The 22,983-nt window shown below is 38.3% G+C and overlaps 1 protein-coding gene across 2 annotated transcripts in view; it reads right to left on the bottom strand.

The window, feature by feature from the left end:
* Window positions 1–22,983, bottom strand: part of rngtt (RNA guanylyltransferase and 5'-phosphatase) — a 117,588-nt gene that overhangs the window by 34,132 nt on the left and 60,473 nt on the right. For both annotated transcript variants that reach the window (XM_008284375.1, XM_008284368.1), the window contains one exon: window positions 8,328–8,396. In XM_008284375.1, the coding sequence (XP_008282597.1) occupies window positions 8,328–8,396 (69 nt within the window). The remainder of the gene's footprint in view (window positions 1–8,327; window positions 8,397–22,983) is intronic.

The raw sequence follows: 22,983 nt of genomic DNA, 5'->3' as shown, positions 1-22,983 counted from the left end.
GACAAATGAAAGACAAAGCAAACATTTTTCTTTGCACTATTTGCACTGGATTCACCATCTGGAGTGTTCTCATAAGAAATTCTGCCATCTGTGGCAATGCTTCTGTTATAAATTCAAAATCTTTTCAATGTTCCCTAAACAAAGAAAGCATATTTCAAGGACACCATGTGCTGGATGAGATAACATGCCTAGAGAATGGGCTGTTGCGGTGGCAACCTTTGTACCCTGCTGAGATTAACCCTGAGATCACCCTAATCCTACTCTAAAAAAAAAGGGATTAATAGTGCACTGGCTGCTGTGGAGACTGACAAAATCTATGACTTCTTACAACAATCTCAGTACAAAGCAGTCTTATTGGCTCTCTTCTCATTAATGACTGCTAGTAGTGTTGGTGATAAAAGGATTTGTAATAATCCTACACTCATGTTGCTTTTGCTCTAACCTGCTGTGAGCGTGCCTTTAATAAATGAGTAATGTCCTCATAAGCTCAAATCCTATCAGATATTTACTTTGAGAAGGAGGCTGACTGAAGATCAGAACCCTGGGTCAAAAGCAAAATACTTTGTCTTCTCTTTTAGGGACTAGAGGGAGTTTCACATATGGTAATGCTATTTTTCTCTTCCAATGCTGATTCCAGTCTCTAAACTCAGGCTATGTGTAGTCACTGAGTACAGATCTGACAGAGCTCTCTGTTTCGCACGGTATAACACAGCTTTTTTTTCCCCCCTCGTAAAATTGACCTGTTGCAAATAATGTTACATAACTTTGCCAAATTGTTTTTCTCCAATCATCAGTCATTAATAGGCTGTCGTGGCAGTCCTCCTTTTCTGACCTACTTCTTTTACTCAATCTTGTTAAACATGTAAAACAAATGTAAGACTCTACAGCCATTCTCACAGCTCTGTGAGGCTGCATGCAGGCACATTACTTTGAAATGCTAATGCCAGCATGCTAAGAATAACAATGCTGACATGCTGAAGTTTAGCAGATATAATGTTCCCCATCTTTGATTCTACCAACATGTACACAGGCAATTATTAAAGCATACTTTTTCTTTGTGTGTTTTGGAATTAGGTGGATGGAAACAGATGTTTTGAAAAACAGCTAAAAGCAATTTAATCTGTGCAATGTTTCAAAAAGTGGAAATTATATACTAAACAAATTTGTTGAATCGCTGTTTGTTGAAATCGCCAATTTTACAGTTAAATAATTAACATGCACTGATTGTGGATGAACAGTGACTTTATCAAGTACAGCAGAACAGAAAACTAATTACTACACACTGTTCATGCCAGTAGTAGTAGTAGTAGTAGTAGTAGTAGTAGTAGTAGTAGTAGAAGGTCAGAAAGGTGCATTCCCCCTATGAATAAGACTCATGTCGGGTAATCAGTTCCTACTCAGGTAAAAATGAGAAACACTATCAAAGCATGAAGGCCAGATTGTCTCTGTTCTTTAACATTTAATGAATTTAAATTAATTAAATCACTGAACATCCTTTCTCACAAAAGAGGCACACACAGCCGAGCTCTGTAACACCCCAAAGGAGAATGTGATTCCAAATAGAGAACACCAAGTCTTCCCTCTAGGGGGTTGCATTAAGAGCTTCCCACCAGCCACTACGTTTTGCTCCCACTGCTCTGCATCCTTCAGAAATAATAGCTTATTTACACAGGGTGGCATATCAAGGCAGCTTCTAACAAGAGTAAACATGTCAGTAACCCAGTGACACAGGCTAATGGTCAGAAAAGCAAAAGCATTATTTTAAAAAAACTAAACAAAACAAAAAACTCACAATGCCAAATGTTTCTTTATAAGAAGTGCCAAGTAATAGTGATGGCCCTCATCCAATTTTTGCCTCTACCAAACGTCCTTATTTCTAATTCTTTCCTGTAAATATTTAATCACCTTTTGGAAAATCCTTCTCTGGTATTCTAGTGCATTTAACTATTTCACCATTTGGTGTGGCCCATCGCATAAAACTATCTCCCTGTAGGGAAGGAGACAAGGGTTAGATTTTCTTTCAGACTGGACACACAAGCAGGAAAGATTTTTGTGTTATCAAAATCTAAGCAGTGCATAATGGAAAGGTCTTATAATGTTAAAAAAAATAAATAAATAAAAACAGACATACAGTTAGAAGACTGAGTACTTTTATCTTTTGCCATAATGTATCCTCTTATAACACCATAAAAATGAGTGGTAGGATTAGTTTTTCTGACACAGTAACCAACATCAGCAGCAGAATATTTTTAAATAGACCCAGGAACAGCAGGCACACATCATTCATATTTGCATTTTGTGTGATATGTTGTCTCTGTCACCCTGACATTACCAGGCTGGCTGTTGTTACGAAATATGCTTTTGGTGACCAATTTCTCTGTTGATTCAACTGAATTTTACACCAGTCGTCCAAAAGTAAGAAAACACTGGTTTTGCTTCAATCTGACGTTGTGGTTTTGCCCCTTGGCAGAACATATTCATTTATATCATTTATTTTACAAACTTCACACATTGCAAATTGTAACAACTGAAGTTTCTCTGCTGCTTTTGCAAGTGCCTGCAGAAGCTGTTGAGATGATAGAATGATCTGTGTCACTCTGTTTAAACTCATGTGAATCCATGTGTGAATCCAGTTTAAGCGCCTAATATATGGAATTATATTCGTGCCACAATCCTGACCGTGCAAAGGGAAATTTTGAGCGCAGAAAATAAAAACTTAAACTGAGCAAACGAAAATCTGTTCTGCGTTCAAAACTATTACTGCTGTGTTTGCAACTTTCAACATACACGGACGGTTTTGTCATTGACGCTCTCATAGATCTCCATTCTGTGCACTCAACTACACAGTCACGCTTGCTCGCGGTGTCTTTCTCACTTGCGCACAACACTGATGATCTGTTCAAGCTCAACTCTGCCTGTACGTTCTTCAAACGTGGCACAGCGTTACGAATGTGCCACAAAACCAGCCAATCACAGCCTTGCACAGGGTGGCTGACGCTATCCAATCAGGTGGCTATTTCAGCTGCCACTCGTGCTGTAAAAAGTGACAACAAAATAAAGTGGAGTGGTGCGATTAATGCCGTGTTATAATACGTTTTTGGTGAGTTTTTTCATTTTTCTTTTTAATTATTGTATTATATATAACAAAGACTATTTCTTCATCCTTGTTTAAGTAACTCAGGCTAGCCAAGCTGAACAATGTCATTAGAACCTGAACAGCAACATGAAAATGGTGCACCACAGTACAGTAGTTGGTATTACTGAAATATTTTTATTTCAAAGCATCAATGACAAAACCGTGCGTGTATGTTGATAGTTGCAAACACCACAGTAATAGTTTTGAACGCAGAATAGATCGTCGTTTGCTCAGATTAAGTTTTTATTTGCTCAAGATTGTTTTCTGATTGTTTCCCTTTCCCTCAGGATTGTGGCACAAATATAATTCCATACCTAATGTTGGTTTGTTACAAAAATCCTATTTATGTTATGCAGAAGATTTTCTTTTAATCTGAGCTAGATTCATAGATCCAAACGCTCCTGAAACAAGCTTTTCATTAGTTTTTATGCAACAGAAAATTAAAGACAGACATTGTTACATAATAATATTCACTGTTGTTTCACATCAGATGGCTGACTGTTTGAATCATCATGAAGACACATTTGTACATTACTTGTCAGTCTTTCAGACTTCAGCCCATTTGTTTGAGTGGCTCCGCAGATAGAAACCAGCTGCTGGCGTTCAGCGTTTACAGAGATTTCCTTAGTTTAGGTACATTAAACTTTTAAGGAGCATCACTTAATGATTAGTGGTTTCACTGCAAATCACAGTCTGCACAGACACCTTAATGGGACACACAAAACCTCTCTGTCGTGGTCATTCCTGACAAGACGTGCATGTGGGTGCTTCACTTGCAAACAAGGGGCATAACTCCCATTGTGTGGCGTAACTGTATACTATAGCCTTATATTAATGTCCAGAAAAACTCAAACGTTTAAAGCAGTCAAAGAAAAAAGGAGAGGAAAGCTTTGACCTGGCATGCTGTCGCTACAGGACCATCCACACAGCGCAGATGGCAGATGCAACAAATGTGGCTTTAAATTGTTGCCGCATGAACCTTAGTTACCCGACCTGCACCATCTGACTTCTGTCTGTTTCCCAAAGTGAAATCCCATTTGTGTGGTCACCATGTTCAGAGTGATGATGAAGTTATCCATGCTGGATCCAATGCAGAGCAATCTTTCCTATGTTTTCTCGTGGGGCCAAGAACTTTTTAAAGTACCCTTGTATACCATATGCAGTCTTGCAGTGCTGTGACAGGACTTCCATCCAATTCAGAGGTGAGAATTAAATAAGAGGGAGTGAAAAAAGGCACCTCACAACATGATTAACTTGTCTGAACAATGACCTGTCTATGCAATCAGCTTTCTCATTGACTGGATATTTGTACGCTGCCGCAGCTGATTCTATTCCTTCTTGGTGAGCAGCAATCATTTCAGTTCTGTAAAACACAACTGCCAAAACGACTTACAAACCCTGGTTGACAGCATCTTCCTAATCCATGACTAGGATGCAGATGATGTTGTTTCTATTTCCCCTGCATGTTCAATAACTGTTAAGAAACATTCATCCAAACATCCAACAGGCAAGAGTGCATTCAACACCTTTCCCTGCCCTGGCTCTTTACAATCATTCGAATTTACTGAAGATACAGAGGACAATATGACCATCAATCAAAGACTGGCAGCATTAAAAGCAGCAGCTCTACTGCTCCAAACCCGAAACCATTTTCTGGTCAAGACTGTGCACAATTTGGAAATTTGTGTGTTCTAAAAATATCATCTCATGTATAAGGAACAGTTTTACAAGTAAACCAATATTATAATATTGCATTGTCACATAAAATAATATCTATTTCTTCAAATCTACACAATCATTTTAAGAATTACTAATTAACTATGTAAGCAAGCAGGCATTTTTTATTTTTTTTAGCATTAACTCTTTCACCTGAAAGGTTCGAGTTATCGATATTGATCTCTCTGTCATGCTTAATTTCAAATTATTTTTCAAGAAAGAACTATTAAATATTTCATTCTAGGTGCATCATTAGTATAACTGAGGCTAAAGCCTCAGTTATACTAATGATAATTATTCATAAATTACAGAAATCTTCAAGAGGAGGAAACATGCTGGCTGTGTTATGTGGTTGAATCTAGGGTCAGCTTGGAATCAACATTTTCATTGATTTTAACACTCTTTTTCTTTTCTTTTCTTTTCTCCTTTTTACGTGTTATCATCAGAAACACATTCTGCTTAACACCACCAGTTATCATTGTTGTTGAGTTCTTGTGTTTTCCCTAATGAATGAAATGAAAAATACTTTATTTATGCCAGAAGGGAAATTCAATTATATAATATATACATAGATAAGTTGGAAGTTTGGAACTTACAATTTAATTTCTGTAAGTGTATGTAGAGGCAGAGAAAACAGTAATCCAATGCCTCCTTTTATTTCAACAATCAAACGTTGCATTTGTATCAACAACATTGGCTTTGTACCAATTCAATGCATTGTGAGCTGATCCTAACTCTACTTTCATGTGTTGATAGGTTTTTACTGCTCTGGCTCTGATGTAAATCAAAATAGTCAATTAAAAAATCCAATGACTTCCAACCAGCTGTACTGACAGTAATATAGCCTCCATATGGAACTAATTACAGGAAAACCTGCTTATTCCCTCCCATGGATACTAGCTACATTAGTGAGGCAAGAGCAGTAGCAACCTTGGTGACAATCACAGAAACTGGGTAAAACTGAGCCAGGGAGCAAATACAACCAGTCTTTTTTTTTTTTTCAATGTTACAAAGCGTCTCCCAAATTACATCTCTGATGAGCTGCAGCCAAGGCAGTGAGGCTGCACTTTTGGGTCCTGTTGTTAATTTACCTTTGACCAAAGAGATGTTTAGCATTTCCAGGATCAAACAAAAGAGAAGCAGGTGTCCACACACAAAATACCCATTACCAACAATTATCCATGTACTTGACTGCTGCCCAGTTCTTTATCATGCAAATCTGCTTGAGTCAATGCAGCCAGAATCATTCAGTATGTCCCTTTGTGCTTGAAGGTCTGCTTACGAAGAAAACCAGAGGTTTCAACAAACCAATAACAAAAATATAAGTAAAATATTCTTCCATGGAAGAACAATGACATATTCGTGCCTCTCTTGGGTACCAAGGAAATGAACATCAGTTTATTGCTGGCTGTATTCCACAGCAGTACACAGGAAATCTAAAGACCCTCTTTCACAGCAATACATCTAGTAGGAGACCATTTAACAAGTCTGCTAACCCAAAACTGTCATCCAAATGGAACATCTGCATGGCAAATGTTCGCTACAGAATGACTATTTACGGCCCTCTTGGAAACAACAGGACGTCTCGAAACTTCCAAAGAACCAACAATGGTCACAGACTGTCAATTCTGAAGATAGCCACACCTCTGAAGAGGAGGAGATTGTACTCTTCATTGTGACCTCCTCCCCTTCTTCTCCGCCTAATGCCCAGAATTTTCAAGAGAAGAACGAAATATTCAGTTTCAAATCATAAAATTAAGGAACTGTAACATCACCAGAGTGATGATCTTAACATCTGGACAAAATCTATGATACCAGGTCATCAGGACTAGTATTGAAGAACATTTCACATCTGAAGTGTGGAGAACACCACACATGACACACAAACACCCTCCTTCTCTCTGTCACCACCATAAAAGACCCAGAGAGATTTCTATTCCAAGCATGTACAATTCTAGTCTTATTTTTCTTATTGTAAATGTATAATATACTTGCATGTCTGTGAAACCATATGAGATAAACACATCATGTTTGATATCCTTTTAATTACACTTTCAGTGGAATTTCTGATCTGTAGTTATAGTGCATATTTTATTTCGGCACTTTTTCAGTGCAACCATGCAAAGGTGCTGCCCTGTCTCTGTGTTCCTGAAACAGCTCTGCCAGCAGACCCACACAGCGACACATGCTGCTGCAGCCTCCCTTTTCTGTCCTCCTGACGTCACATGTACATCCTGCAGGGTCAACATGCACGTATTACTTTCTTTCTGCTAAACAGGTGAATTTAGAAGTTACATTTGGCTTCTCAATTCCAAAGTAATTCTAAACTGATCACCCTCTACCAAATGCTTCCAGTGATGATCACTGTTAAGTTTGTTTACCTGTATTCATCCTTTCACTATTTGCTGTTTGTTACTTCAATTGCTGTCTTGTTTGTTAGTAGCAGTAGTTAATACATGTTTTGTGTGTTGTTACTGATCTGAGTGGTGCCATGATAAATAAGTGAAATTTTAATTTTAAAGTGTAACGATACTACATTAAAAAAAAAAAAGCTTACAAGCATAGTGGAAATATATTTAGGCATGCAGAAAATGGCCTTGGTCAATAAATAGAAAGTAATAGTGTCACCTTTGCCCTGTTCATACTTGGGGATTCAAGACTGTAACTTCAAGCTTTTGTATTTTATGAATTGTACATGACTTTGCATGTGTATCCTCTTTACCTTCTGCATTGTTTAATCAGTGCTAAAATAAATAATTTTGTCACTAATATTGTAATTCTAGAATGTCTGAAGGATTTCATCAAAAACATTAACCTCCTAATGGAGACTACTGTGTTGTACATCAATCTATTAAAGAGACGAGTTACACCATAAAGTTTAAGATGCAAAGCCTGTAAACAAATGAAACAAGACAGCCGTAAAAAAATGGAGAGTGGACAACGATTTGGGCACAGGTGCTTAATATCCAGTTGAAACTATAAGAATATCATTTCAAAGCTGAGGATAATATGGTCAAACCGTACTGCAGGGCCTGCCTGCATTAAAGTTCTGTAGATTGTGTCATGTACTGCACAGTGGAACAAGGGGCCTTGAGTCCACCTCAGAAGAAGAAAGGAGGAACAGTATTCCTGCCACAGATAAAAACAATTTTCTGCTGTTCTGACACCAAGTAAACCAGTATTTCAACCGAGGCCATTTCTGTCACAACTCAAACCACCATGTATGTGATTTGTTGTGCAGTGTCTTACACAGGGGCCTGTGTTTGTGTGAATTTATGTAGAAATTTGGTTTCCTTTACAATAACAGAGGGCAAGACTGGTACAGAGTGACAATAGCGAGTGGCAGCGATATCTTGTCTGATTCTAATGTAGGAGCTCGGTGAAGAAAAAGCAGCATCTGTGTGACAATCACCCTGTGGCAATGGGGTTATGGCTTTGAAAAATGACAGACTGTCATTCATAGGTGAAGGCTTACCCCACATGGCTGGAAAATAAGACCGTCGACTTCATGGCTGACCTGGGATGTGAAGCTGCCTTCCAGGAGCTGAAAAATACAAACTCAGTTTAAGACAAAAAAAAGTGACAAATGACAAAATGGGTAGAAGAAAGCTTTTACTGGGAACACATGGCATGACATTCAGCGAAATAGTCAACAACAGCTATAGAATCCACATCTATCTAAGGCTCTAAAAGTAAAGGCAGTATGCAGTTTATAAGTCCTTCTCCAGCCGTCGATTAAACCTAAAAACGTATCTCCATGTATTAGAATTAAATACTTAATAGTTCTTTCTTGAAAAATAATTTGAAATTAAGCATGACAGAGAGATCAATATCGATAACTCGAACCTACAACACCATACTTGACATGGGATGCCCAAGGGATGTTGCAGAGCTGCTTCACAGTAAAAGCATATTTTCTACATCATGAAGTACAGCAGCTACCACGGCAACTGCCAACACGACAGACAGAACATCAGTGGTTCCAAAAAATAAAGCTGAATATACTATCTGCTTAAGGAAACAATGAGGAGAAAGGATGTCTTAAATAAAGCCTTACTACTTTCTTGACTGTACTTTCAGATTCTTCCCAAATGATTCTTATTCCTTACAGTAGGAATGTAGGATAATTTAACCAGCAGAACTTTTGCCAGTTTCCAGCATCTATGGGACACTGTCTGAGTAATAAATTCTCAGTTCACAGTGGCACTATTGTCCTCTGAGAAATGGATAAATTGGTATCTATGATAAAATATGATAGTAATAGTAAGAAGTAGTAAGAAGTGGAAATAACATGATGCTGTTGTTGTTGCTCATGTTGCTTTACAAAAAATAGATCATTTTGCACATTCTGCACGATGATCACTCTAAATTCTGTTCTCACAACGTTCTGTGTTCCTTTGCACAGTGTTTTTAAAATGGAGAATGGGAGCATATAGCTCTAGTACTGTGTGTACATTAACTGACCAGTGAAAGCAGAGAAGTAATACTGTTCAATGTCAAAAATTCTGTGCAGTCAAGTATGGATGAGAATCTGAGGGTTTTATGTGCTTTGACGAGATAGATGATGTGACGTGTTCTGCCTCCACTTTACACTTATATTTTAAAATGTAAGCAACTGAAATGCAAGACCTTCAAAATGAATGTTTCAAAACTAAATGGAGATATAAGATGATCCTGCAATTGCATGTTAATTCAAACTTTCACCGAGATAAAAATTGTTAATGTGATACGTATATTCTGCTCACTGATGAAGATGACAAACCTAAAGCAAGTGCATTTCTATACTGCACTTTTATAAAGAACCTTTCTGCTGTAGCTTGGACAATAAGAAAAGAAATCAATATAAAAGTGTATCATGTGCCTCAGAAAAAGAAAAGTCTGCGGTAATGTAATGCCATTTGCCAAACCTGATATATGTCTGCACATAACTACACAGCACAGAATTTAATAGAAGCCTTTTAAAGACAGACAGTAACAGAGGATGTCGAATCACTGTAATTATCAACTGAAAGATAAGGGCTCAAAAGCCCCCAAAACAGGTCAGTGGAAGTATTGCGCACATAGATATTATAAATGATGAGTTTAGTGACTATATAACATAATGGACCCATAGAAATACATATTTTTAGAAAATCTACTGTATTTTTAAAAAATGACTACAATTCAACATGGCACAAAAAAGGAGAAACATCTCAGGTACCTGCAAAGCTTTTTTGGCCCACAAATATGTCAGCTAAAGACAATTTCTTACACAGGAAAATGGATATTATAAAAAGATAAATCATGAATCAAATGAAGCATGTTTTTGTTCATTCTCTGGAGTGACAAGCAGAAAATTGGGATGAGTCACAGGAGATTCATTATCTGTTGCAGTTATGTCAGAGGAGGCTTTTGTTTTTTGCAATGCTTTATGTGAAAACTTGATAACTGTGCTTTTCTATACGTTCATGCATAGGGGAAATATATTTAGGCAAGCAGGAAATGGCCTTGGTCAATAAAATAGAAAGCAAATGCATTAGTGCAATGCAGAGGATATCAGGTATCATATCGAAGCCATCATGATGAACTAAAGCAGACGGCAATGCCTTTTACGCAGGAAGGTACTGAAAGGTGAAACAACAGCATGTACAGAGTGCCCTTTAATAATATATTGTATCTCGTCTCTTGCCGGAATCACAGAGACAATAAAATGAAATGATTCAATTATTTTTAACAATGGCTGCATATCTCTACCTATTGTCCAGCTTTGACATTTTAATAAGCATGCATGGAACATTGTACAGTGCCTGTTAAGTACATAGGAGACAGAAAGGTGCTCAGCAGACATGAAGAACGTCAACAATCATCAAAGTCAGAATAAGCCAAACACATTCATTGTGCTGGAGATGGAAGACCACCATCATCTGTCCTGGTGTAGCTACAGACAAACCAAATTCTAACTAGAAGTTATCAACATAACCCCGGTTCTCTGATCAGCGTGAGTGAGTGTCTCACTATGGGAACGCACAGGTCTTCCTGCAAGACCTCATCAGAAGCTCAAATACGATTACACCAGTCCCAATTGGCTGTCACTAATGATGCCTACGTGAGGAGGGTTGGGGGACCCCTGTCCTGTACAACAGGCTGACATAGTGTCTGCTGTCATTCAGAACAAGCTCACCTCTGCTCGGCAAGGAGGGAGGTCTGCTCTGCCCAGCTTGGTCCAGGTGTAGTAGCCAAACCCTCTTGACATTTCCACGTCAACTTGCTGATTCACCCATCAGCAGGTCTCCTCCCGACACACTAGCCTGGCAGAGTAGCCTCCGATAAAAGTTGACACTTTGTTGCTGCAGGGTCAAAGGTTCAGTCTTTTCTCGATCTGTCTAGGTTTATTAGGCATAACCATGATTACCTAATGCGCTGTAAATGGTAGCAAAACTATGGTTAAACTTAACAGCTTTTGCAGTTACTCGGCTTACAAAGGGAAAATATTGCTATAAACCCAGCTAGTATGACGATCAAAAGCAGTAGCTGCAAAAGTGGTTTGCTACTTTTTGTAAACTCATGTCAAACTGTACAACAAGAGCCAAAGCACCTGGTGACAGAGTTGTGCACTACGGTCTCCAAACGGGTTCAACTGGCACCTGATTGTACAGTTGTCAACAGGTCTTTGAATGACAGGTGACGCTGTGTCAGGGTGTTATATAGAAGGGTCCCCCAGCCCTCCTGACACAGGAGCTACTAGTGCCAGCCAACTGAGGCTGGCATAGTGGTATTTGTGCTTCTGATGAGATTATGCAGGAGGTGTTCCCACAGTGAGACATGAAACCAATGCTATTCAGAACCTCAATTACAAATACAAGAAAAGTATGGAATGTAACATAATAAAATTTGTACTTTATGCAAGGATGGGGACTGAAGAGAGACAGATGCCTTTGAACCAAGGACTTTGTCCAGCTTTATACCAAAACACCTGCCTTAGCTGCTTTGTAGTCTATGACAACATTATTAGTCTTTTGCAAAAATCCTCTTTGAAGTGAAGGAAATATGTCGTACAATACATCAGATCAAATCTGCTGCAAAGGAGAACTTTGAGCAAGATTTTAACATGCATGGAGTACAAAGATATTGATATTAACATAGAAATGTGGGAATTAGTAGGCAAAATATAGAGAGACACACTTGCAAAGACATTGCGTATCATGGCAGTCTTGAGAAAGCTAATATTTGGTTAAATGTCCCCTGGTCATTTTTGCCTCAGACAGATGCTTTTGGTAGCCATACATAAGCTGCTGGAAAGTTTTTGGTTGCATCTTTGACCATTCCTCTTGACAGAATTTGTAGTTTAATTAAATTTGTTGGCTTTCTGACATAGAATTCCAAATTCAGAAAGGATGATGTCAATCAAAAACAGGTTGACAGTGTCTTGCAATAGTTGTCAAAATACAGGGTAACAAAACTAGTTTGTCTGATCATTTAAATTGGCAGCACAAAGCTCCGTTTGAGTGCAAAGCCAGATCTAAATGCAATCCACAGCAAAAAACGATTCTGAATACCTTTGCCTGTGATCCATCCTATGAGAGAGGTTCAACGCAACAGAGAGAAATCACTGATGTGATAACTTTTCACCTCATGAAAAGCATGATACCAATTAACACAGTTACAATGATATGGTTGCTTGACAAAAGGTATATAACACCACCACACACCTATTTTTCTCAGTTACCATCCCAGAGCTGTATGAAACATGCAAGGCACAAGATGAAACAAAGCTGTCGCAAGTGGAATATTATGCAGCTACAATGGACTTAACAGTCCTCCGTAAGTCTTATCATCCACTTTATGAATAAAAGCTTTGAAACAAAAAGTGGCTGTTTGTATATTTTTCACAGATGATTATCCAACTAAGAACATTGCAGCAGGGATGAGAGAAGTGTTTGCTGCTCAAGGTCTCCATGACAGACGTCAAATCTGTATAACAACTGACAATGTGATGAATATGGTGAAGGCTGCTGTACGGAAAAAGTAGACGAGGCTTTAGTGTTTTGGCCATAGAATGCTAATTTTGCAAAACTGAAAATGCAATGTATTTTTTATATAGATTTTTAAAAACCAAAATCATGGGGCTCTAACTCCAATTAGCAGTCAATTGGTGGAGAAGTGTATAAGTGGCAGCAAGTGTATCACATGGCCAACAAGCTAGCACACATGCATGCAAAGAAGGGCTGGGCCATATCATACCGTGCACGGTAATACCGGTGTAATGTCAGGGGATGATATGAGATTGAAATATCACGGTAAAATTTGAGTGAAACGCGCATGCGCAGTGCCGTTGTTTTTGTCCAGTCTAATGCACACGGAGCAAGAAGTATGGCGGCAACCAAGGAGGAGGGAGAATGCAGTGCATTGTCCAACACAGTAGGGCTGGACCGTTGAGGTGGTGTCTGGAAAGCAATTTTGATGTCTGAATATTCTCTGTTGAGTCCACTCTGTCCTACCGTTATAATGGTCAATTCACTCAAAGCCTCATCTCTTTTGTTTAGATGGTGAGCCGTGATGGTGTAGATCTCAAAGAAAATGATTTTTAGTGAAGTGCCATATTGCCAGTATCAATGTGATTTTAAAAGAGATTACTATTACTTGTGGAAAAGAACCCAAAGTTCTGGTTTCTCTTGCAAAAAGGAGCTGTATTAGTTTTTTCAAAAGTCCAGAGGATGATGCCCACAGTAAAAAGAAAAACCCTGCGTCTCTTATACGACTGAATGATTTCACATTTCCACAAAATGTTTTGCTGCCAAGTATCACTGTTTTTCACGCCATGTGTTTCAGGATAGTAAGTGAAGTCATTAGGACTTAGAGAAGCACAGCACACATTTAACTAAATCTACAGAAAACTGTTCACTCCCTGCTGTATCTGCAAAGAAAGCAGAGCAACATCACTGCTCTCCAGAATGATGAATGAGTCACAGCAGATCACACAAAGCTTGACAACCATGCTGACATGGAGAAGGCAGATAGCCAGACTAAAAAGAACCGGTGCCTTTATGAGGGAACGGCATGTAGGCGGAAAGATCTGGGAGTTCCATTTCAGTTCTCTTGCCATCTTCGCACACCCACCCACCACCTTCGGCAAGCACAGTGAACCTTGGTTGGAGAGATGAGCAGAAAGAAGGCTTCCACACACATCTCCTCCTACAGTAAGGAAGTTCCTAGGAGTGATAATGCAGAGAGGGGGCAGCGACCCTGCTTTAATGGTAAACCTCTTCAGTAAGGAAACACAAAGCTGAGCCTGGTACAGTAGAGTTGTGTAGGCGGAAGCGAACACCAAAGCCCCATTAAGAGATCAAGCTTTCATTGTAAACTCCAGGGCAGGAACGGGACAACGGAAGTGCCTGGGGAGACAAATCTACTGCTCACATGCCATGCAGTGTCTCTACCCTGGAGAGAGTGACTGTCTGGATGATGGAAATCAGACCATTTTCCCCTCCACTATTAAATGCCTGTTTATCGCATTTCACAAAAGAACACAGTGATGAATGAGATTCGCTTTACTTATAGCCTGACAATGCTGAAATTGCATGAAGTATGTAATTCACCTTCACTACTATTCTTAATCTAATCCATCTTTTGTGAGAGAGACACACTTTAAATAAGCAGCCAAACAGAAAAATCCCTTGAGGTACAGTTTTAATCTTGATTTAGCAACTAACAAGGTTAAAAAAAGAAATATAAGGAAACTTCATTAAACGCAATCCACCATACCATTAGAAAAAAACCTTCAGCTTTATAAGGTTACAAAACAAAGCAAAATGCAAGCATCAGACTTCACATATCTCTGTGACAACATTCAGAAGTGGTAACACAGTTTTGGGAAACTTGTCAGTTCTACGGCTGCAACTAATTATAATTTTCTTGATTAATTCATTAATAATTTTAGCATGAAATATTCCCCGAAATGCTGACAAATGCTTGTTATAATTCCCAAGAATGCAACATGAAAATCTTGAACTGTTTTATTGTGTTTGACCAGCACTCCAAAACCTTCCAAGATATTCAGTTGTTAATGACACAACAAATTAAATCAGCACATTGTCACATTGGAAGGGATGGAACAGTAGAATACCAGGCACTTATCAAATATTCATATTGTCTTCTAGATTCACTGATTGTTTCAGCTCAAGTAAAGTTGGTGACAGCAAGTTATGCTGCGGCTACATAGATCTGAGGACCTGATACATGAGAAAAACACCTGACAATGACAAAAAACAGTGTGTAAATGCAACCTCTCAATCGAGGAGGAGAAGTTATCTTAAATTTTATCCATACACCCATGGGAAAACCAGTCTTACCTGAACAACAGGGAAAAAATTAATTAATTTATGAAAGCATACAAGTCAATGTTTGGAGTGATCTTTATAGAGCACACTTGGAATGATAACTGTGGTAAGATAAATTACCTTTTTACTGCATTGGAATTATTTGTCTTGTCTAGTCTGCACTGTTTTTAGCTTTTATACTGCATTTTTGTTACCAGACTTTGCTGTCCTCTGCTGCCACAAATATAGCTTTGAACCTGACTTTGAATGACCATTTCTGAGTATGGTTAAAAATGATGGATCACATAAGCTGGGCTACAATTTCTTAACTGGATGCAAAAAAAAAGCAGAAATTAGGGCATGTGAAATCAGTTTTCTTCTCAAGATGCCACCTACTGGGCTAACACCAGGTGAAAGCAGACCAGGAGGCATCAAAGGTGTACTTTGGGACCACAATAGTGTCTTTATGTGGTAATATGGAGTTAACAAAACACCACCAAGTGACAAACCACACATAAAATAAAATACAATACACAAAAATATCCCAGTGTGAGTGAATAATCGGTTTCTGTACAACAATTGCCTAAAGACTAATGTTTTCAGGTTTAATATTATCAGACGAAAATTAAATGATTATTATTTATTTTTTTAAATCACATGTTTCTGTCAATAAACATTAACATTTCCAATTAATTGTCCCATTTAAAAGATAATAATTGCTGTAAATACTGTGTTGTTTCTTGGTATGTTTCCATAATTACTAAGCAATATGTGCATTGACTAAGATGTGGAAGTTTTATGAAGAAGAAAGTGCCTCTTTCATTAAGAAGGCACTTTAAAAAAAAAGCTCTTTTTTTAATCCCAATAAAAACAGAGTTGTTAATGAAATCCCCCAGAAAAGCAGCTTTCCAACAAAAGTACTCCAAAATCTAATTAAAACATTAAAACAAAAAGGTTTTCTCCGAGCTCTGCAAGAGCAGGCATATCTGGAAAATAATTAATGTTGCATATTAATAGGCAGTATTTCATACTGTCTATTTATATGCACACTGTGCACAAGCAGGATAATGCATATACACAGTCGAACTCAAAAGTCTTCTGTGGATTTATTGCAGGTTTTCTGTAAAAAATACAGAATCTGCTGGGTCAAAAATACACAGCAATACTAATACTTGGTTAAAAGCAACTTGGTAAAAGTAACTTTGCTGTTTTCACCTCAACTAGGCACTTTTGGCAGCCTTCCATGAGCTTCTAGCAAGCTTCTGGTTGTATCTTTGACCACTTCTCTTAACAGAATTGGTGTACTTCAGCTAAATTTGCTGGCATTGCTCTTGATGGGGTTTAAGTCAGGGCTTCTGGGAGGCCAGTCTGAAACCATTTCTTTACCACTTTGATGGGTGTTTTGGGTCATGAATAGTTGCAACACCCAACTGTGTCCAAGACCAGACCTTCTGGCTGATGATTTTATGTTTTCCTAAAGAATGTGCAGGTAATCCTCATTCTTCATTATTCCATTTACTCTGTAAAGCACCAGCTCCACAGGCAGCAGAACAGCCCTGGAGCATAATACTTCCACCACCATGCTTGATGGTAGGTTTGGTGTTCTTAAAGGCCTGACTTTCTGTCTTCCAAACATATTTCTGCTCACTGTGGTCCAGTCCTCCAGAATACCCTTTCATTGTCTATGTGATCAGCAGGAAGCTTCAGTCAAGTCTTAAGGTGCCGCTTTTAGAGGAAGGAGCTGTAGGAGTCATTGAAAACTCAAGACTGCCATGATATACATGGTCTTTTTAAGTGTATGTAAACTTTTGTTCATGACTGTACTTATTAAAAAAAACAATGCTGTGGAGCATTTTCTTTGTGGTACCACTTTATCTGCCTTCGCACAGCTGGACTGACATGACAACTTTCCTTTCCAGAAGCCTTTATATTTTCCTGCTGTCTGCTCATCCTCATTGCTCTGAGGAGCTTTAGGTGGGGGGCTAAATCAAAGGTGGAAAGGACGGATTGATATTCCGGTCAGACCACGGGTCTGTTGCTGGAGGCTCCTTTCACCTCTAACGTGAATGGCTCTCTGAATCCAGTGAGCATTTCCCTACTAAATGAAAATCCCACATCAGAGTGTGCAGACAGGACTGCTAAAGCACTGGTTGGCTGGCAGTCAAACAAGGTGATGCAGTTTGGAGAAGTTCAACATATTTGAGAAACTGCACTTCGATGGATATTGGGCATTTTATGAAAACCACAATCAAGATAAAAGTTTACAAAATAATTTGCAGTGACAACAATTTTAACATTTGGAAGATTGAACCAGTACAGAATGGCCCATGAGACTGGGATGATGAGCAATAACAGGGCACAGCATGGAATCAACCGTGTTGTGAAGAAAACTTGTGGTAAACTGGGCAGAGGTCTTGATAAGAGACTAACCTCAAGCAACATTCCCAAGCGTAAAATCAGAAAATTATTACAAGATTATAAAAACCTGAGGATAAAAAGGAAAAAATACTATCCAGTTTAACATCACCACAAACTACATCCTAATAACTGACATATAGTTAGTCTAAAACTGCTAATGTTATCTTCAAAAAGGCAGAATTTATGGCTGAGCGGTTGTATTGATCTTAGTCTAAAAAATAGGTTGCTAGTGAGGGATTATCAGGTTTCATAGCATTACATTACTCACCAACTATTTATTTACAATTCAATCACAGACCAAATAAGGAACGCAGTTGCAGTTAACATCCATGTCTATTTAAACTCATTATACGGTATTTGTATGGAAGACTCTGGCTTCAATCACACTAATATGATATTTTAAAACACATAACTTCTGCTGTGGATACAGTTTTACAACTGCTAATATGCAGACTTTTGGAGTCACTGCTGATGCCATTTTGGTTGAAAACTCCAAGGTTGTGCTGTAATTTGCACATTCAGAGACAGAGACTTGAGGAAACAATGACAGTTTTCTAACTTGGACCTTACAGTTATACATAAAGTGTCACTTCATGATTTGTCACACTCCTATATGTGACCAATTTCCAGAAGAGAACAAAGACGGCCTTGACAGCCAGTGGTTAGTTTAATATAGACAATGAATTACAGGTGTTGTTAACCTTGTTGTCTATGTTAACAGCTGTTGTGCTGTGTGTTGCAGTACAGAGATTATTTCTGAAGCTGAGCTAAAAGCTCATCTGGACATTTTCCTTTTAAAATTTTGTTTTAAGACAAAGTTGTATTCATGTGATTGTAGCTTTTGAAGGAATTTAATAGGTGGGCACACAAGACTAATTTCACCAAATCAGTGTCCACCCAAATGTTGAATTTGGTCATAATTTCTTCTTCCTGAGGCATGACTTGGGCTGAACAATGTGATAAATGACTTGATTTGCAATTTATTTTTCTACAATAAAGCTCCAGTTTAATACTAACACATGTGATAATGCATTACCATATTAAAAGCTGGACTGCCACACAAGGAGGACGGTATGAATTTGTAAAACCATTGAGTTCAGCCTTCGTCTCACTATTTCATTGCCACACCATGTATATTCTAAACTGAAACTTCTGTCATTTCAGAGAATTGTTCACCCCTAGTTATGGCGTTTAATAATAATATTACCCTGTTAAAGCACTTATGTAAAATTTTGGCGTAATTGGTGTGCGAGTTCTACAGCTGTGAACAAAACATACACTGCAAAATCACAGTGACTTTTGACCACCAAAGTCTAATCTGTTGAGTCCAAGTGATAAAAGCAAGAAGATGTGAACATGCAGACCAAAACAACTTAGAAACAAAACTGCAAAATGAAGCACAAGATGTGGAATATGAAGCACAGACAAACAAATCGACCTAATCTAAGCTCTGCAACAGGACATCATCAATATGAGATCCCTACAGTTCACACTCGACGTGACCTTTCTGTTGGTGTCTCCACAGGTCAGGTTTTCAGGTAAGCATGCAGACTGGTTTTGTTTTCAGTGAATGTTTGGGTTTCAAGAACATGCACACACAACGCCAACTAAGAAAAAAAAAATACAAGATGAAGTTATCATGGTAGAGATAGGACTTTGGCCATTCCAAGTCTGTGCTGAATCTCCACCACTGCCAGTCAGACACACCACGGGCCTTCCTCCAGGAGAGGAAAGATGAACTGACAACCATAAACACACAGCAGTGCTGAACACAGCCCACACACTCAGACACATTCATACAGACAGCAGACAGAGTCAGTGTGAAGAGGCAAGGACCAGGAGGCAGCACTTTACTGGGCTCCAACAGCATGCGGCTGTATTTGTGTATCAGTACGAGAGGAGACTGCCTGTCCTGAGTTAGAGTGCTCAGTGTCTGACTGCTAAAAGGTTTGCCTTTTTGTATGGAGGTACAAAGAAGTTACTTGAAAGATAAATCAAAATGTGACTGTGGCTGAGGTCAATTATTGAGCTACAACTTTCACGTCAAATTAAAATGTTGCACAACATGCAGCTGTTTACATCTGGTTGCCTTGGCTGGTCCCTGCATTTAAGCTTAAGGAGGCAAACTAATGATGGCTTTCATAATCAGGATCATAATCGCCATCTATTTCAATAATCTGAAAATTAGATGCTGAATTATGGGTTAATACTTTGGTCTTTGAAAAGGCAGAAAAATGCATTCTGTTTTCTTGGGGCATTTTCACCGTTATCTGACAGTCAACAGCATAGATTTGGGGGAGGGGGTCCAAATCCAGAACATGATTCGTTTTCTATTTTATAAACCAAAGAAAAGCAGCAAATCTTTTCAACTACAATGCTAGTGACAAGTGAATGTTTAGTTATTTAATCATGAAGGAAAAACAGCAATCAACTGTCACAATAGCTGCGGAATAAATTTCTCCCAATCTACTAATTAATCAGTTAAGACATCCCAAATCCAACCATCTTGCTCTACTGAATCTATACATTAGACTGGGCACCTTTCTGTGGAAAAAAACTGACACAGTATATGTTCTTGGCCTGAGGATTAAACAAGGTGGGCTCTGTGTACATAATTAGATGAGACAACTGAAATTACACTACAGCTGCTCAACATATCATCACAATGCATCATCCTGTGTTGCCTGCAATAGACTCATCACAGGAAGTGTGATGTAAAGTAAGGTAAGTCAACTGAAACACTTGGTGTAGGCGACAGTGCGGTAAGATGAGCCAGTTTTTACTTGAGGTGCTTTTACAGTGGGGGTATGACAGTAATGTCTAAAAGTAAAACATGTAAATATATATCAGCCTGTGGGGCATCCCTGGGAATAATTGGCTTGGATCAAAAATAAACTGTTCTTAAAATATGGTTTTCCAAAAAGAAAACAAAAAACAAAAGTGTTTTCTTGGCTCAACTTGCCACCAGCAAGGGCTAAATTGAGCCCTTGGAGACAATATTCAGGGTAAATTGTGTCATCAGTTATGTTGAAGTAAAAACAAGATGAAAAATTTTGGAACAAAATCATGTTCAAAATAATCAAATTTTACGGTCTTTTTAGGGCTACTATAAAGGTTACAACTTTAAAGTCCACTTGTCCTCAGTAAGGCCTAAGGATTTCACATTTTTAGAACAAAATCCTGTTCAACACTGATAAAGTTCACAACAAGACCTTTTATTTTCAACAGGGCCTATGTATGTCATATTTTCTAACCGTAACCATATTTGCAAAAATCAAGGCAAAATCAAAATTAAGTCCAAATCTTGTGTACTTCGCATCACACAACTGGGAAACTATTCACCATGCCACTGATCCACACTACAGGAGAATATAAACTTCTGCTCCAGTCTGGTGCTTCCCCTTGGGTTTTGAGGTGCTGGTAGTTTCTTGATCACCTTCTTTCTATGGATGATAGCCTTGGCAGATGGAGCCAGCGGCTTAACCCCACTCTCACCATTTTAACAAAAGCGCATCATTCAGGCAGTGCGGAGCTGATATTATGCTAACAGTTTAGCCTCAGATTTTAGCTTAATAATGCTTAATAATAACACAGGTGTGAAATTGTTTCAGATGTCTCAATAACTGTTCAGACACAACACTCATAAAATCATAAACATGAAAAATGTACTCTGAACAGCAAAAAAAGTTGTTTTTTCTAACTAAAATGTGCTTACCTCTTACTTCTCTTCACCGGGAGAGTTTAATGGATACCTCTTCAAAAATGTTTGGTTACATGACCAATTTCTGCTATGGTTTTCTAGACACATGGGGAGACTCAACTCACTCACAGGCTCATCTTATCCCACTCTCCCCTACAACTTTTTTTTTTTGCTGCCTCATACAAAAAGAAAACTTGCAAAGTCTGTCTAAAATAACATCATCGTTTTTAGATATAGAAGCGCTTTATTTTCAAGATTGCTGACATGCAGGCTCTGCATGTGCACAGCAAAATGAGCAAGGAACAGCAGAGAAACACTGAAAATGAAGACTTGGTTGCAAAAAGAAATCAAGTTTAAGGGAATATTTTAGCTACAGAAAGGCTGATTGTGAACAACAACAGGTACTCTGTCAGCAGTTTCCTGCAGCTGTCACCACTACATGAGGAAACACAACTCATTTGTTTGAAAGCTCTGTATGACCGAGTGCAAAGCCAGATCTGAATGTCACCAAAAGCAAAAAACTATTTCCAAGACGGAAAAAAATCACTGATGTGAAAACATGAAAGTGATGATACCAATTAGCATGGTTACCAAAAAGCATTTTAAAAACATGATCCGGTCACTTGACAAAATGTATTTAACACCATAATGCACCTAAGTTTCTCAGTTACCACCCCAGAGCTGCATAAACAAAGCAAGGCACAAGATGAAACAGAGCTGGAACAAGTGGAATATGATGCAGCTACAGCAGACCTGCAACATCCCTACATTATATATAAAGTGCAGTCCTAAATTACACTTTACCAGTTACACCTTTTAGTGCCAAATGGTGCAATACTGGTAACTCTGATGTTTACTGAATAAAATATTTATTCCATGCAGCTGGAAAATTACAGAGCCACTTCTTGGCATATGAATGTCATTATATATTCATTATATATACATATAATATTGAATTTCCCTTCTGGGATAAATAAAGTATTTTTCATTTCATTTCATACATGCATTCAGAGCGTGAACCTGCATAGACTCTTCCCATCTGGAAATCCTCCGTCACATCACTATTGCACACAAACAAGCAAAGTGTAGTACTTAAAAAACACGATTACAAATTTTTTTTGTGTTGTTGCTAAAGGCTCGAGTGAACACAACTTCTCATTAAACAATGATGGTCTACTGGCGGTAGCTTACCTCCAGATGATCATATAACAAAGAGGCAAATTTTTAAATGTCATTTTTTGTCATTTAAAAAAAAATTATATTATGTTTTTTTTTTAATTCTAGGAATTTAATAGCTATGCATACAGCGTGTCCTTGTGTTTTTCCACTTTCTAAAAAACAGACAAACTTAAGAGTACAATGTGTCCTTCCAAAAACAAATATTTTTCAAGGAAAAGGCAGCTTAAACAGTGGATAGCTAAGCCTTGGAGCTTATGGAGACATGGTGAGAAGCACATTGTACAGATACACAGTATGACATTTTCCTGTCCATAGGGTATCAGAGAAGTTGACATTGTGCCTCCAATAATTTCCACTTTTAGATTTTCGTCTGCCAACAGCTGCCATGGGAAATGCCTACTTTAAGCTTAAGCTCAGATATTTTATCCTGTTTCATAAAATGGAAATATACAATAGCTGCAATATCACTGTAGTTTCCGTCCTCATACAGGGAGCGAGAAATTCAATTTGACTTTAAATGACATAGCACAGAAACGATT

The sequence above is a fragment of the Stegastes partitus genome, unplaced genomic scaffold, assembly GCF_000690725.1.
Source record: "Stegastes partitus isolate 25-593 unplaced genomic scaffold, Stegastes_partitus-1.0.2 Scaffold9, whole genome shotgun sequence".
NCBI lineage: Eukaryota > Metazoa > Chordata > Actinopteri > Pomacentridae > Stegastes > Stegastes partitus.
This window is presented reverse-complemented; position numbering and strand designations above follow the sequence as displayed.